This window comes from Schistocerca gregaria, chromosome 7, assembly GCF_023897955.1.
Source record: "Schistocerca gregaria isolate iqSchGreg1 chromosome 7, iqSchGreg1.2, whole genome shotgun sequence".
Taxonomy (NCBI): Eukaryota; Metazoa; Arthropoda; class Insecta; order Orthoptera; family Acrididae; genus Schistocerca; species Schistocerca gregaria.
Window position 1 is genome coordinate 160,437,818 of NC_064926.1, and position 17,957 is coordinate 160,455,774.

The following is a 17,957-nucleotide window of genomic DNA, read 5'->3' on the forward strand; positions in this document are numbered from 1 at the left end:
TTTCGTGAGGTGTATGTGCGGGTATCATTGAGGTGCCCTACGACATCCTCTCGTGTTTGTTTTTTGACTGTTTCGTTACATTCCCCGCTGAAATGGTGGAAAACGTCGTCCTGAAGCTGCTCCAGTCGTAGCAGAAATCCTGTCTGGAAGATCGCCCACTGGAACATTTCGTGTTTTAATTGCCTTGCTACGTGGTTGTCAATAGCTTTCTGCACGCACATGTCGTCTACATAATCAGTGATGTTACAATATCTTTGCTGTATTGTGTCACATATTTGCAGCGATGAAAGATGATTAGTTTCTAGGTCTCTTAATTGTGTTAGACCCACGAGCTGTCGCCAGACAACCGCACACCACCAATATCTTGTTGCAGTTTATGCAGACATATGTTTGCGTCTGCATTTACTGTTTCTTTGCACATTTGTATCTACGTTTAAGGAGGGGGTTAATGTCAGATAGGTGTACCTGTAGTCAGTACTAATGAACTTTGTCGGTAACGTCAATTCGGTGCGCTTTATTTGAAATTAGATTAATTCATTTTTCGTTCCATAGACCCAAAAATAAGATGATTCTCGTGGATGAGAAACATGTTAGAAAGCTCTAACATGAAAAACGTAGAACATATTAATATAGTACTTCGCTGATCATTCGAGGGGAGACTGCAAAGCTACGTGAATACATTACAGTACACTGGAACTGCTAATATTTACAGAATTAACTGTCTGAATAAAACATAGTTATGCACCTTTAATAAATTTACCGTACACAAAATACCTAATCTTGACTGTTGTGACGAAGTCCTGTCACGACTGAAATCTAACACATACACGCATTTTAACTTAAGCTGGTCTAACAGTCCTTGGTAAGAAATTAATCTGTAGAGTAGAAGGAACTGCCTACCAAAAAGTCTTTCAAACTCTGTTAAAACTAATAATTTTCTCGTAATTCGGGGCCACAGTCATAAAATATTTCTTTAAAGACAGTACCGCCATTAGACTGTTGTTTATTTACAGTGCTACATTTACACTTACACAATCATGATTTCGGCTTCAAAGTGTCATTATCAAGTATTTTGTCAGTCTGAAGCCGAAATCATGATTTTGCAAGTGTGATTGTAACACTGTAAATAAAAAAAACAGTCTAATGGCGGTACTGACTTTAAAGGAATCTGTTAAAACTGCTTTATATGAAACCGCTTGTTGGTAGGAAAATCAGGCCTCCTGCCTTATCACATATCCTGTTTCTACATTGGCATTGAATGAATCCAATTGTAGATGGATTCTGACTTCTTGAGGTCTGGCTTCGCACATTTTTCACAAAGTAGTTGTTTATCGCAACGTTCTAGTGGATGACCTGTTGTTGTTGTTGTTGTATTCAGTCCTGAGACTGGTTTGATGCAGCTCTCCATGCTACTCTATCATGTGCAAGCTTCTTCATCTCCCAGTACTTACTGCAACCTACATCCTTCTGAATCTGCTTAGTGTATTCATCGGTTGGTCTCCCTCTACGATTTTGACCCTCCACGCTGCCCTGCAATGCTAAATTTGTGATCCCTTGATGCCTCAGAACATGCCCTACCAATCGGTCCCTTCTTCTTGTCAAGTTGTGCCACAAACTCCTCTTCTCGCCAATTCTGTTCAATACCTCCTCATTTGTTATGCGATCTACCCATCTAATCTTCAGCGTTCTTCTGTAGCACCACATTTCGAAAGCTTCTATTCTCTTCTTGTCCAAACTATTTATTGTCCATGTCTCACTTCCATACATGGCTACACTTTTTACAAATACTTTCAGAAACGACTTCCTGACACTTATATCTATTCTCGATGTTAAAAAATTCTCTTCTTTGAAACACTTTTCTTGTCATTGCCAGTCTACATTTTATATCTTCTCTACTTCGACCATCATCAGTTACTTTGCTCCACAAATATCAAAACTCCTTTACTACTTTAAGTGCCTCATTTCCTAATCTAATTCCTTAAGCATCACCTGACTTAATTCGACTACATTCCATTATCTTCGTTTTGCTTTTGTTGATGTTCATCTTATATCCTCCTTTCAAGACACTGTCCATTCCGTTCAACTGCTCCTCCAAGTCCTTTGCTTCCTCTGACAGAATTGCAATTTCAGCGCCGAACCTCAAAGTTTAATGATCTAGGCCCCAGAAACTGAAGCATTTCTGAACACTCACAAAATGTTTGATGTATAACGAGTCGAACTGAATATACACTCTTGCCCTTTGCAGCCTCAGAAGAAGAACCCTTAGCGTGACTTCCAGGATAGTATTAGTGTTTGTTTACCTTGTGGTCCTGTTTTGATCTTTAACTTCCTCGTAGAAATTTTTCTTAGGGATGCTTTCGCGTACGTTGATCTCATATAGTAGAGTAGCTGCTGTAATAAAGGTAGTAACTGTTGTATCCGCGTCCAGCAGCGAGGATGACGCAGAGATGTTTGATCTACCACTGGCTGAGGGCATGGGTATGGCCAGTACAGGATTTTATTGAGAGGCAGAGCCCGACAGAGGCCACTCGCAGCATTAGAAGCTGTTGCAGACGCAGACTGTAGTGGGCAAACTCTCTCGCGTGAGGCAATCAAGGAAGTCCGTCACAGTCTATGATGCCAGAGTAGTTCTCCCCGCTGTATGAAGTTTTTGGGTACGCATCGTACTAGGGTGTGAATAAGCTCACTGTAAACTTTGATTTGCTACTGTATTTCTTGTCCAACATGTCGTACCCTGGTGTTGATGGGCTTCGCTGCGTTTACGCAACGACTGGCTCGTAACTTCTCCTGTGAAGACGCTCGCACACCGTCTTGGGGCAGGTACGAACTCGGAACGTACGCTGCACATTCCACGGCTAATCCGTCGGCGTTTAGTTGTTTGTTGGACTCTCATTTGGTCTATGTAAAGGACAGTGCTTGTTTATGTCTTGCGGGACACAAAAGTGGTGGTTGTAATACGGATTTTAATATTTGTAATAGTTGTGTAGTAGTAGTAGAAAATGTAGATGTAGTCGTATCTGCAGGTTTCCCAGAGAGTGTAATTGGAATTGGGATTTCATACTTTTATTTCAGTATTCTCCTGTAATTTTAAAGTGCAATTCACTGTGGCATACATGCCGAGTAGTATCGTCGCTTCAGGAAAGACATGTTGCTAGGGAAATTGATGTGCTGACAACATGCCAACAATGTTCCTGTTCTAGTTAACCAATAGCAAAGCCTGAGAGAGAGATCACGTGATAACTGGTGGTCACCGCCTGGAGCGTCGAATTTTTTCCGACACCTTTTCCCGCGGAATTTGTTCCGACACAGAAATTAACATCTTCTTCTGACCACCAAAATTGTGTAACGGCCTCTCAGGCCGACCTGGATGTGCCCCCATATCTTCCGTCTACTCAGCACAGCGAGTATATTAACTTTCGACTGACTCTTTTATTCTAAAAACTCACTTCACTTCAGGTACCCACAACCTTACCAACCTGACCAGATGCCTTCCACATCAGTACACATAATAGTTCTAATAGCACTAATACCAGGAGGTGACAAAGAATATAATGAAACTAGTTAAAAGAAATAGAAGCAAGGAAAACTTATTCGTTATTATTGGTAACTGTACTGGGACACCTGAGAGTAGAAATTAAGCTGTAGCAGATTTGTATACGCAGTAGCGGTAAGCAACCATCTAAATCTTAGTTGCACAAACAAGAACAAATAATGAAAACTAATATCACAAGTATTGTATACACAAGAGAAATACTTTTGGATGTTAAACTTCATTATTATAGAACATTAAAACAATTGTATAATCGCAGTGCCTACAGGCGTATAAAATGTTCAAATAGTCCACAGGAACGCAACTGGATGACACCTCGACTACCGCCGATACTTGATAGAAGTACACCTCGTTTCTTCCAGGCACAAATGCAATGAGAGTGCTGTGCAAGGGAATTTACAACCACGGTATGTTGGGAATATGCGAAAAGACAACACATAAACAATGTTAACACTAGCGCCACGGTGTGTTCATTGTCTTTCCGCATATGCTACGCATTCTGAGGTTTTAGATTTACTTGCACAGGGCACTGTCTCACTGGATTTGTACCTTGAAAACAACAGGACGTACAACTATCTAATAACGGCGATTGCAATGCTGTAGCACAAGTTTCCAGTTAGTTGACTGAACTATACAACCAACGCGATGTTTCAATCGTATTTTTACTGGTCAACAGGGCAACAAAACAGCTACATTCTGGAGATGGCCTTCTCTATGCATGCCGTCTTGTTTCGGTCATCGTATTCACCTGAAAACCGAAGTTAGTCGGTATGCACTACAACACAAGAAAACAAAACGACGCACCACCAAGGATTGTCCACATGGGGATATACAGACAAATGATTTCAGTTGCAGAATAAATGGACAATTTATTGAAGAGAAACGCCTTCCCTAATTGAGCAAGTCTGTGACTCCATCCGTGACACTTAAGCAACCAGCTATTCTGCTTTGTAGTGATTCATAAATTTGTTGACTGTCCTCCTAAATTCTGCCCAATAGAGGCGCCAGAACGACTAAATCACGAGAGGAATTTGGTTGGAGGGCCCGCCCATAATGCTCAAACTTTCAGAAGTTGGGAAAGATTCGGTGACCTCATTGGCCTAGGCATGGTTTTGCGAGCGCGAAGAAAGCAGTACAATCTCTTGCCGTGCACAGGCTGACATTATCTTGCTCAAATCCATGCCCAGGACGGAGTGCCATGAAGGACAACAAAATGGGACGTAGAATACCGTCGATGCACCACTTTTCTGTAAGGGTGCCGCAGTTGTCTGCCGCTGTTGACTACCAAAGGGGTCCTGCTACGAAATCAAATAGCACCCTTTATCATCACTCCTGGTGTTGGGCCGTGTGATGGGCGACAGTCTAGTTGGTATCGCACCACTGTTCAGGGTGTTTCCACACACGTTTTCGCTGGTCACCGGAGCTCATTTCAAAGTGGAACCCATCAGCTGGACGTATGGGACTGACCCCCTGCAAACGTGGGTTTGGTGAGCAGAGGTCAATGGTACTCGGGGCAAAGAGGTGACGTGAGCACAATCCTCATTTTGTGAGCACCCTATTATTGGTCTTTGAGGTCACTCAAGCACCAGTTGCACGTCGGATCGATGATGATGCTGTACCTGTAGCTCAGAATCCCTGTCTGATCATTGATCAGTGCTCATGTTCCGTTATCTGCCTAATCGACCGCTTGTTTCTTGACGTTGTGTTCTGCCATGGCACAACCATTCCTGCCAGCATCGTCGAATAGTGGCATTGCTCAATTCAGATGTCGAGCGAATTGCAGATACTCACTCACCTTCATTGGGCCCGACAACACATCCTCTTTGAAATGTTGACGTATCTACACTGAAGGGCCAAAGAAACTGGTACACGTGCCTAATATCGTGTCAGGGGTCGCTCGAGGACACGGGAGTACCGCAACAAGAGTCGACTAATGTATGAATTAGTGCTGGAGGGAACTGACACCATGAATCCTGCAGGTTGTCCATAAATCCGTAAGAGTACAACGAGGTGGAGATCTCTTCTGAACAGTACCTTGCAAGGCATCCCAGATGTGCGCAGTAATGTTCATGACTGGGGAGTTCTGTGGCCAACCGAAGAGTTTACACTCAGAAGAGTGCTCGTGAGACACTGTATGGCAATTCTGGTCGTGAAGGGTGTCCCATTGTCCGGCTGTAATTCCCCAAGTCCGTCGGAATGCACAATGGACATGAATGGATGCAGATAATCACACAGAATGCTTACGCACGTGTCACCTGTCAGAGTCGTATCTAGTCGGATCGAGGGTTCCATATCACTCAAACTCCACACGCGCCACACCATTGCAGAGCCTCTACCAGACTGGTCCCCTTCTGACATGCAGGGTCATGAACTCATCAGGTTGTCTCCATATTCGTACACGTCCATCCGCTCGATACAATTTGAAACGAGACTCATCCAACCAGGCAACATGTTTAAACAATCATCAACAGTTTAATGTCGTGTTGACGGGCCCAGGCGAGGCGTATATCTTTTTGTCGTGCAGTCAGCAAGGGCACACGAATAGGTCTCCGGCTCCGAAAGTCCATATCGATGATGTTTCGTTGAAAGGTTCGCACGCTGACACAGTTTAGAAATATGCAGCAATTTGCGTAAGCGTTGCACTTCTGTCACCTTGAACGATTCTGTTCAGTCGTCGTTGGTCCTGTTCTTGCAGGATCTTTTTCCGACAGCGGTGAAGTCGGAGGTCTGATGTTTAAGCGGGCTCCTAGTATTCACGGTTCACTCGTGAAATGGCCTTATGGGAAAATCCACACCCCATCTCTATCTCGGAGATGCTGTATCTAATCGATCGTGCGCTGACTAAAACAGCACGTTCAAACTCACTTGAATCCTAATAACCTGCCATTGTAGCAATAGTAACAGGTCTAATAACTGCGCCAGACACTTATGGTCTTATATAGGCGTTGCCGAGGGCAGCGCCGTATTCTGCTTGTTTACATATCTCTGAATACGCATACCTATACCAGTTTATTTGGCTCTTCAGTGTACGTTATTCACGCGCCTGCGTGCGACGCATGGTTACTCTCCTTCTCAGTACACGGAATGAAATTCACAGAGACGTTATGCCCTGCTATTGGCCTGTGCCCTGAACGCTGACACAGTTTAGAAATGTGCAGCAATTTGCGCAAGCGTTGCACTTCTGTCACCTGTCCCGTTCTTGCAGGATGTTTTCCGACGGCAGTGATGTCGGAGGTCTGATGTTTCAGTGGGCAGGAGTGGACTGGAGCGCCTGCGATGGTGACTCAACGACGAACCTGGATGCACGAATGGGAAAACGTCATTCTTCCGGATGAATCCAGGTTCTGTTTACAGCATCATGATGGTCGCATCCGTGTTTGGCAACATCGCGGTGAACGCACATTGGAAGCGTGTATTTGTCATCGCCATACTGGCGTATCACCTGGTGTGATGGTATGGGGTGCCATTGGTTACACGTCTCGGTCACCTCTTGTTCACACTGATGGCTCTTTCATCTGCCCAGTAAATTTGTGCCGCAGCGTGACACATTCATCCATCGGCCGCCGAAGTTTAGACCTTTAAATTTTCTGTTGATACGGGTATCAAAATCATTTTGAGACCAAATTTTCTCATCAAATCTTCTTAATGTAGCGATGACCATCTCCAGAGCCATGGAATTTAATCCCCTGAAGGACAGTCGAAATGTCAACTATATAACAGTTTTATAGTATGTAATGTAGCGGCCTAAAAACTAAAACGATTTAGTCAATCTGGGCACTCGTCGTGGAAGACTTATATCTTAAACTCACACTGCTGGCCGTTAAAATTGCAACACCACGTAGATGACGTGCTACAGACTCGAAATTTAGCCAACAGGGAGAAGATGCTGTGATATACAAATGATTAGCTTTTCAGAGCATTCACACAAGGTTGGCGCCGGTGGCGACACCTACAACATGCTGACACGAGTAAAGTTTCCAACAGATTTCTCTACACAAACAACAGTTGACCGCCGTTGCCTGGTGAAACGCTGTTGTGATGCCTCGTGTAAGGAACAGAAATGCGAACCATAACGTTTGCGACTTTGATAAAGGTGGGACTGTAGCCTATCTCGATTGAGGTTTATCGTATCGCGACATTGCTGCTCGCGTTGGTAGAGATCGAATGACTGACAGCTGAATATGGAATCGGTGTATTCAGGAGGGTAATACGTAACTGCGTGCTGGATCCCAACGGCCTCGTATCACTAGCAGTCGAGATGACAGTCATCTTATTCGCATGGCTGTATCGGATCGTGCATCCACGTCTCGATCCCTGAATCAACAGATGGGGACGTTTACTAGAACAACCGTCTGCATGAACAGTTCAACGACGTTTGCAGCGGCATGGACTATCAGCTTAAAGACCATGGCTGCGGTTACCCTCGACGCTGCATCACAGACAGGAGCGCCTGCGATGGTGCACACTACGACGAACCTGGGTGCACGAAAGGCAAAACGTCATTTTTTTGGATGAATCCAAGATCTGTTTACAGCATCATGATGGTCGCATCCATGTTTGGCGACATCGCGGTGAACGCACATTGGAAGCGTGTATTCGTTATCGCCATACTGGCGTATTACCCGGCGTGATGGTATGGGGTGCCATTTTTTACACGTCTCGGTCACCTCTTGTTCGCATTGACGGCACTTTGAGCAGTGGACGTTACATTTCAGATGTGTTACGACCCGTGGCTCTACACTTCATTCGATCCCTGCGAAACCCTACATTTCAGCAGGATAATGCACGACTGCAGGTTGCAGGTCCTGTAAGGGCCTTTCTAGATACAGAGAATGTTCGACTGCTGCCCTGGCGAGCACATTCTCCAGATCTCTGACCAACTGAAAACGTCCGCTCCCTGGTGGCCGAGCAACTGGCTCATCACAATACGCCAGTCACTACTCTTGATGAACTGTGGTATCGTCTTGAAGCTCCATGGGCAGCTGTACCTGTACACGCCATCCAAGATCTGTCTGACTCAATGCCCAGGCGTAGCGAGGCCGTTATTGCGGCCAGAGGTGGTCGTTTTGGGTACTGATTTCTCAGGATCTATGCACCGAAATTGCGTGAAATAGTAATCACATGTCAGTTCCAGTATAACACGAGGGCTGTCCAGAAAGTAAGTTACGATCGGTCGAGAAATGGAAACGACTACGAAAATCCGATAAAGCTTTGCAAAGACGTGTTGGACAGTGTCTCTAGTATGACTCTAGGTAGAATTATGTCGCTCTTTTCACTGTTGAGATCTTAGTGAGCGCTTAAAGATGTTATAGAAAATAGTGTCTCCCGCCAAGTACGAGGGCCTGGTGAGAATTTTCCCCTGAAGCTATGCAGCCAAGATTACATAACAGTCTTGCGGTTTATTCTTCAAGACAATTCTCAGCCTCATTCTGCAGGGGCAATGAAGATGTTCCTGTATCGTTTCAATTGGAAATGTTTGGTTACCCACAATACAGCCTGTAATTGTATCCCACTGAGTTTCATCTCTGCTCAAACGAACCGCTGGCTATGAAGACAACATTTTGCGCAGACAACGAGCTTTAGGCCAGCGTAGAGAGTTGGCGGAAAGCACTGGCGGCTGCCTTCTATGATGAGGGTATTGGAAAGTTGGTACAACGCTACGACGAATGTCTGAGTCAGAACGGCGACTACGTAGAGAAGTAGCTGAAAGGTGTAGGTAACTGTTACAAATGAAACATTTCTGATTTTCACTGTGATTTTCATTTCGCGATCAATCGTAACTTACTTTCTGGACAGCCCTCGTATATTTGTCCAATCATCTGCATTTCTTCTTGGTGTAGCAATTTTAATGGGCAGTAGTGCAGTTCGAAATATTTTAAAAAATAGTGTTGTAATGATTCAGGTAACTGATGGGTGACAGGCCCTTGATCTTACAAAGAGAGTAGAGCAGAGAGTAGACGTAATGAAGTAGTGTGGGTAGCGGCGTGCCGCGGGCTGCGCGCCTACCTTGTTCTCGGGGTCGGTGAGGCAGCCGGCGTCGAGCAGCGCCTGCGCGGCGCGCGTCTGCTGGCCGTCGCAGGCGACGTGCAGCGGCGTGTTGCCGTCCTCGTCCTGCGCGTTCGTGTCGACGCCCAGCCGCACCAGCAGCTCCACCACGTCCAGGTGGCCGCGCTCGCACGCCACGTGCAGCGGCGTCTTGCCTTGCTGCCGGCACACGCGGCATCACACCACCGCACGTCTCAGAGGGCCGTAACTCACACTGTATCAACAGTAACATCTGCACCCGCATCCGTACTTTGCAAACTACCTGACAGAGGGTACTGTCACGGCTCACTCCCATAGTTTTTTTTTTGTATTCTCATATAAAAATATCCGGTGGATATAATTACAGTTCAGCTTCTCACAGGGGTCCAGTTTGGGCTGTGATTATAGAATGGCATCTGAACTTGGTAGATATTCTGACTCGCCAATGCGGAACCAATTTACGCTCGAAAAAAATTAGTTCCAGTTTTGGCCACCAGGTGCAAATATAAAAATGCCCTCTAGCTAGAGTAAGGTAACAGCAGAGCGCGAAGCGGGAATTTCAAAAGGAACGCGCTACACACAAGGAGGAAACGCAGAGAAGCAACCGTGACATTTCGTCACGGTTTACATCTGAAAAACTGAATTTCATCAGTTTCAGCGACCTGCAGATCCTGGCTCATTCATAATAGGCATTCTCGCTCACAGGGTATTGAGAAGCGATTTCTGTGATGAGCAGAACAGGGTCCAGAAACAACTAAGGGAATAAATGGAGCTGGTGAACGCATAAAGCACTATTTTGAATAGTCATTTCTGCACTTGTATTCACTATATTCATATTAATTAGAGCCTGAGCAAGCTTTCGGGCTAGAATGCGTCCAATAGACTTTAAGATGGGGTACCAGGTATCTGCAGTTCACAGTTCACCTACGATTTATAGATGATGTGAGATTCACAGAGATTGAGTTAACAATTTACGCAAATAATCACTTTTGGACAGATACAGATGCTGTAGGTATCGTGGGAGCAAGGCACAAGGTTTCATTTAATATGTCTGTAGACGGGAGTTGTGGATGTGAGACTCAATAGGCCATACACTTTACGAGATCAGTTCCCAGGTGCAGTATAGCAAGATACATCGCCTGTAGGGAACCTCACACAAGCTTTCTTTGCACCTGTAATCAATCATGACCCAAGAGAATACTTCTACGTGTTCAGAGTGACATACATTCACACGTGCATCATTAACCTCTTTGAAGCCGTATGCATGCCCTGAACAGTAATCCGATATCATATACAAATCTACAAATCACGAAACATGGTTCAAATAATCTAATTAACGTCAAACTTCGCATAGCATTTTGTAATTATGATAATTAACAACAGTTTGGAGTTCAGACGTTTAGCTTGAGTAACTTTTGGTATACACATTTACATACACTGTGCAACGGAATTAAAGATTCACTTTCTTCGAAACCTCGTAACTGTCCCTCATTTCGTAGCATAAGATTGCAAATTGTCTGTCACCCTTGGGCTCGACGAGGCTTCAAATATCAAAGCGTAAAAAAAGGTCAGAGCTCAGAATTCCATGTGATATGTTAATTGGACTAATGATATCACATTGGCATCAAATTTCACCGTAACTCTGCTCAGCGTCGTAATGGACGTTTCACACGATGGGAATGGCGTTACAGCCTCTCTTACCAACATATCACCCATCTTTTGACGGCTCTATAACGGAGGTCATAGCCGCCTTGGCTAGTGTTAAAAGAAGCGGTTTTCTTATGGGGTGACTAGGGAAACATTTTAGACACACCACCGTTGACAATCGATACGAAAGAGCCTCAGAGGTGGCATAATGGGCGTCTATGAAACCATCCTTTCCCTTGGGACATTGATGACCACATATCTGGTACTGAAAAACGACAGTCTGCAGTGTGATGAACAACAGGAAGACGTTCTTCATACTCTTCAATACTGCTGACATCTCCCTGTCTCTTCAACTCTTTTCTAAGGACAGTGTGGGCTAGCAACCCCACTGGATGTAATCTCTGCAATTTGGAGTGCAAGGCAACTACTATTTTTGCTATGGTGTACAGGGTGCATTGAAGAGGGGCCATTGAAAAACCATTCGACTAAATCTGAATGTCATGTGAAGCAGTACACGGCTCATATGTTTTTTCAGTGATCCTGTTTCACTCCCTCTTGTGGCGCGATAACGGTAGGGTGCAACATTGACACATGTGTGAGTAAAACAGCGAAGAGTTTCTTAGAGACCCCCCCCCTCCCCCTTGTTCTGCAACAACCTCAGTGGCACACATCCCCATTTACTGAAAATTTTAAAAAATTGTGCCTTTAGAAAGAAAACCGGTCAAATAGTGCTAGGCGCCTGCAGGTAGGCAACCACTTGATACCTCATCCTGCGCCAGTTGCCTTCTCTCCATACCTCTAGCACTACTTTGGAGGTTCTGAACGGCCTGTTACGTTTCCACCCTGTACTCTTAGAGCAAAACGTTCGGTCGCACTGCACTCTAAAGGGATGAGAACACGTTCAGTGGGGTTTCTAACCCATCATCTCCTTAGAGAAGCATTGAAGCATCAAGGGGACGTGACCAGTATCAAATTTTGTCAAGAACGTCTGGCTGTCGTTCGTCGCACTGCAAACTGTCGGTTTCGACCACGAACTGTGTGGGAGTCAACGTCCAAAGGAAAGAAGTGGTTTCATTTGAGCCCTTTAAGCCACTCCCTGAGACTTATTCGTGTCTTTGCTGAGCGTCGGTGTGTCTGAAATGTTGTCCTCGGTACGTCATAAGAAAAACGCGTGACTTCGACGCTAGACGTCGCGTTTCTAACTTCCACCGCAGGGGTGATACGTCGGTAAGACAGGTTTGACGACCTTCCTATCGTGTGACTCTTCCAACGGCGGCGTTGGGCAAAATCGTGATGAAATTTGGTGCCAATGCGACAACGTTAACCCACTTTACGCGTCACATGAACTTCAGCCTTTTTCCGCATGCGTCGACAACATGCTGTTTGAAGCGCCGAGGAGCCCGAAAGTGAGGTCGCAGGGTGTCACGCCTTTGTACCATCACATAGGAGGATCGTAGGTGCCTTGGAACCGAAAATCAAGCTTATGCATTGCAGTGGAAGACTTTAAGGGTTTCGAAAAAGTGATCCTTTACATCTGTTGTGTACTGTAGTGGAGCAGTCGTTGTCCACATCTTCTGCTGATATCTTGTCAGATTGGAATGAGGTTAGCGGACTGGCTTCGTAGGACTGAGATTAGAGGAGTGGGCTTAGAATTACAGGTGCTATGAGAAAGAGGTTAGAATAAGGAGTTTTTGACAGTGAGGTTAGATTAGCAGGATTAAAGGAGTGGAGTGAGTTTAGAGGAGTAAGACTAGAGGAATGAGATAGGGGAGGGAGAGTGAGGAAATGAATCTAGATGAGTGAGGCTACGGAGTGAAGTTAGGGGAGTGAGATCAGGAGCGACGGGTTAGGGGAGTGTGTTGGGGGTATGAATGTGATATGTCGGTAGGGGGAGTGTGTTAGGAGAATGAAGTTATGTAAATGAGGTTACGGTAGAGAGGCTAGGGGACCGGACCCACCTTGTCTCGGACGTCGGCACGCGCGCCCGCGGCCGCCAGCCTCTGGACGACGGCGGCGTGGCCACCCTGCGCCGCGTGGAACAGCGCCGTCTGCTGCTCGGCGTCCGTCGCGTCCAGCCGCACGTCTTCCAGCGTCTCCAGCAGCAGCTCCAGCACGTCCACGCGGTTGTTGCGCGCCGCGCACATCAGCAACGTGTACTGCTTCTGTAACGTGACATCGCGTCAACGACATACCAACCGTCACTTATTTTCTGCTGTTATGACATTCGGATATGTAATACTCAGAAAAATTCTGACACAAGCTGGAAAGCATTTTTTGTATACAAGCTATTCTATACGATGGTGCAAATTTACTCTTCATCGCCCCCCCCCCCCTCTCTCTCTCTCACTCTCTCTCTCTCTCTCTCTCTCTCTCTCTAGCGTGCGTGCGCGCGCGCACACACATACATCTACCCACACCCACCCACCCACCCACCCACATACACACACGCACACACGCACACACACACACACACACACACACACACACACACACACACACACAGACACACGTCTCATATGACGTTTTTGGTGTCATCATCATTCTGAATGATATGATGTCATCTGCCATGACTTCCTCTCCTGCGTCAACACTCCATTGTAGAGTGGTACTGATACCCAACGCTCTCAATTATCTCAATTATTTGTCGCATGTATTCCAACCATTTTCTTGCTCTACAGTTTTTTTAATTTTACAGCTCTCTCTGGTGACATCTGCGTTAGTCCCTAATATTTTAACGTATGTTCCAGTGTCTTGTTCCGTAGTATTTTTACGCCTTTTTTGTTTTATGAATTTGCTTTTTGGCAGGAGCTGGATATTTTTGCTTTGAATTATCCTTAGAACAGTAACTTCTTTTTCGGTCGTCCAGTGAGAAACTACTGACTTTCAATGCGTATTTTTGTCGAATTATTGGTCGTACTGACAGAATCTGGTAATACCATTGTTTGCATACTCGTAGCAGCAGCTTATAAATTACATCAGACATGCATTTGTATGTAGGCCTCGTATGTTGATGCACTCCATGCCTGCCACGCAGCAGCCAGTCACAATGGAGCCTGTAGATAACCTACCTCTGCTCTCCAATTACGCCATTTATGCATGTACGGGCAATCTTAATTATGCGCAATCAGTATTTTTCTTACGTGATTACGTGTTATAAGCTTTTTATTGTCCTAATAGGTTATAGGGTCATCCCTTGTCGCCCAAAGTTTGTTTCGACCAGCTCGATGAAAAGCTTCTTTCAAAACCTACAAAAGCGATATGGGCTTAAAGATGGAAATTCTTACGGCTTTCCTATTAGCCTTTTCATTGTAAGAGTGATTTCGTTGTTAAATGACTGTCACTACATGATCGTCCGTTTTTTTCTCCTCTCTGACGTTTCTGGAGAACCTACGCAAATAGAAACGTTATTCTGCTGTCGAAGATTTGTCAATTAATTTTGCACACAACGTTCGATAGACCAATTTAGACAAAGTTTCCACATCCTCTTCTATTACTCTCTCTCAAAAGATTACTAATTACCTTTTCGCTAAATGTGACTCATATATTCGTTGTACATCCCCCAGCACAAACCCATTTTAATCAGCTGAAAAGCACGCAGCACCATATTTAAATTTTTTGTTCTGCCATATAGTGCTCGTAAAATTCTACCGTTGTGTAGTTGTAACCGAACGACGGGTCATAAAGGAAAGTCCAATTCACAGCTGTAACAATTATAACGCTAACCAGAGGTTAGACTGCGGCATACAAGTTTCAGAACACGAATGAGGCAGCAGCTAAGTTGATTCGTGTGGCGATTCGGCCGCGCATTCCTGCTTGAACATAGTTTTACGTGTGTGCACTCTCAGCAGTTGCAATCTTATCGGTTGAGTCGCAGTTGAGACTCAGAAAATATTTCGTTCGTTGGTTGTCGAACTTTTTTTTTTCTTTTTTTTTTTTTGAGCGAATGTGTGGAGTTTAACTTACACTAATCACACTGGATCCTGAAATTAAATACGAGAGGCATTCAATTAGCTAAGCAACACGTTTCTTTCCTCGGCGAATTTCTCTTCAAAAAATGCAGAGGTTTTTGTCGGACATTGTGAAATTTTCCCCCTTCAGTTCCTGCAGTTTCATGAGGTTCCGACAGGTGTGGCGCTATATGTAGCGTATAAAATGCCGTCTGTAACGGAGATGGGTGCCAAGCAGAGGACTGTCATTGAGCTTCGTTGGACGGAAAGCAGAATGCAGTGAACAAAAGCACGATGAGTCGTTAGGCGAGGATATCGACGGTGAGGTGATCGACAGATCACAAACACATCACTGCACAACTGGACGTCTCTGTAGGTAGTGCTGACACACTCGTCCACCATTTCGGGTACTCAAAGGTGGGTGCCCCCTGGAAGACAATAAACAGCAACAAAGGACCATTTCCTTGCGCGTTATGAGACTAGTCGTATCGGTTTTTGGCGAACAACTCAACAGACGATGAAACAAAACGGCAATCCATATAGTGGCGTCACACCACCTCTCCTCCGAAGAAAAAGTTCATAGCTGCAACACCCGGTACAGTCAGGGCGACGTTCTTCTGGGACTCCGAAGGGGTTATTCTGTTTGATCTCCACCATTTAAGTGCTACTTATAAGTGTATTGTACTACTCTCAGTAAATTGAAGAAATGACTTCAGCCTGTTGGCATAAAAATTCAATCTCACTTCTCGTTTTCTACGACACGGCAATGCGTCGCACAAATCTGACCACCAGAGAGAAGTTCACTAAAACTCAACAGACTGTTGTTCCTCGTCCACCCTACAGCTCGGATATCACACCTTCCAATCTCCATCTGTTGGGGCCAGTGAAGAATGCACTCCGCGGGAAGCAGTACGTCGATGATGGTGAGGTTATTGATGCAGCAGGACGTTGGCTCCGACGTCAACCAGTAATGTGTCAAGACCAGGGCATACAGGCCCTCACAGTAAGATGGCGTAAGGCCATCGCATTCAACGTAGATTATGTTGAAAAATACGGTTTTGTAGCCCAAATAGTGGGGACTAATATGATGTACTGGAATGCTAGATACAACCAGTCTATTAAAAAAAAAATTGCATTACTTATTGAACTCTCCCCGTAATAGTGGCCACTCTGTGCTCCGTGAATATACCAGGGTCACTGCAAAAGAAATTCACACTATTTTTCTAAAAATCCTTCCCACTTGTTTTCAAACTTAGTCCAACCTGTTCCCGTGAGTGGCGCCGTCACAGCGTGTCTTCAAGATGGCTGCTACACTTGACGTTCGTCAGAAGCAGCGTGCTGTCATAGAATTCCTGTGCTGTGAAAACGAGACAGTGGGAAACATCCACAAGAGGTATATGGAGATGCTGCTGTCGATCACCGTACAGTTAGTCGGTAGGCAAGCAGGTTACGTGATGAAAGCGGGCACGGCAATATTGAGGATTATCCTCGCAGTGGCAGGCCTCGTACTGCACACACTCCAGACAATGTGAAGACAGTTAGGGAATTGGTGACTGCTGTCAGATCCATCACAGTGAACAAATTGTCACGCTACGTTGGGATAGGGGAAGGGAGTGTTTCTAGAATACTGAAAGTGTTGGCGTTAAAAAAGGTTTGTACCAGGTGGGTTCCCAGGAAGTTGACAGTGGCTGACAAAGAAACAAGAAAAACGGTATGCAGCGAACTTTTGGAACAGTACGAGAATGGCGGAGATGAATTTCTTGGAAGAATTGTGAAAGGTGGTGAAACATGGCTCCAAAATTTTTCACCAGAGATGAAGAGGCAATAAATGGAGTGGCATCATGCAAAATTACGCAAGAAAGAAAATTCAAAACCACACCTTCTGCTGGAAAAGTTATGGCTACGGTGTTTTTCGATTCCGAAGGACTCCTGCTTGGGGACATCATGCCAAGTGGAACCACCATAAAGTCTAATGCATATGTGACGACACTGAAGAAACTTCAAGCTCGACTGAGTCGTGTTCAACCACAACGGCAAAAGCAGTATGTTTTGCTGTTGCACGACAATGCACGGCCACATGTCAGTCAAAAAACCATGGAAGCGATCACAAAACTCCGATGGACAACAATGAAACACCCGCCTTACAGTTATGACCTGGCTCCATGTGACTATCATCTCTTAGGGACACTGGAAGACTCTCTTCGTGGAACAAAGTTTGAAGATGATGTCTCCCTTGTGCACGTCGCCAAACAGTAGCTCCAACAAGTGGATGCGGGATTTGACCGTGCGGGTATACTGATGCTGGTTCCAAGATGGCATAAGGCAGTTGAGAGGGATTGGAAATTTTGTGGAGAAATGAAAATGTTGTTCCGAAAGGATTTATCTACACACTGTAAAACTTCGAAACATGTAGAATAAAAGATGGATTATAAAAGAAATAGTGTGCATTTGCTTTGGAGTGACCCTCGTATAATGTATGTAGATGATTCTCTAAATAAAACTCACTAGTTTTAATACGAGCAATTTCGTCTCCACTAAAGCGATCTATAGTAGCTCATTACCCGCCTGAAGTTATACCATGCTCTTACAGCTATTCAGGTGGAGACTGCATGCTACTGCCGAAACGTCCCCTTAGAAAAATTATACATGACTGTGCTTAAACTTACGCACAATAGTTTTAGCGCAACGGAATCTGACTTTCTATAATCCATACAAAAGAGTGGCCCTGACTATCATTAACCTATACCTTTCACAAATCACTTACCTCACAAAAATCTTCGTTACTCAAG

At 45.0% G+C, this 17,957-nt stretch overlaps 1 protein-coding gene across 6 annotated transcripts in view; it reads right to left on the reverse strand.

Annotated features, from left to right (window-relative positions):
• Positions 1-17,957, reverse strand: part of LOC126281896 (ankyrin repeat and death domain-containing protein 1A-like) — a 713,288-nt gene that overhangs the window by 147,308 nt on the left and 548,023 nt on the right. For all 6 annotated transcript variants that reach the window (XM_049981216.1, XM_049981218.1, XM_049981214.1 and 3 more), the window contains exons 6-7: positions 13,180-13,383; positions 9,557-9,754 (exon numbers count right to left, since the gene is read on the reverse strand). In XM_049981216.1, coding sequence (XP_049837173.1) covers positions 9,557-9,754; positions 13,180-13,383 — 402 coding nt within the window. The remainder of the gene's footprint in view (positions 1-9,556; positions 9,755-13,179; positions 13,384-17,957) is intronic.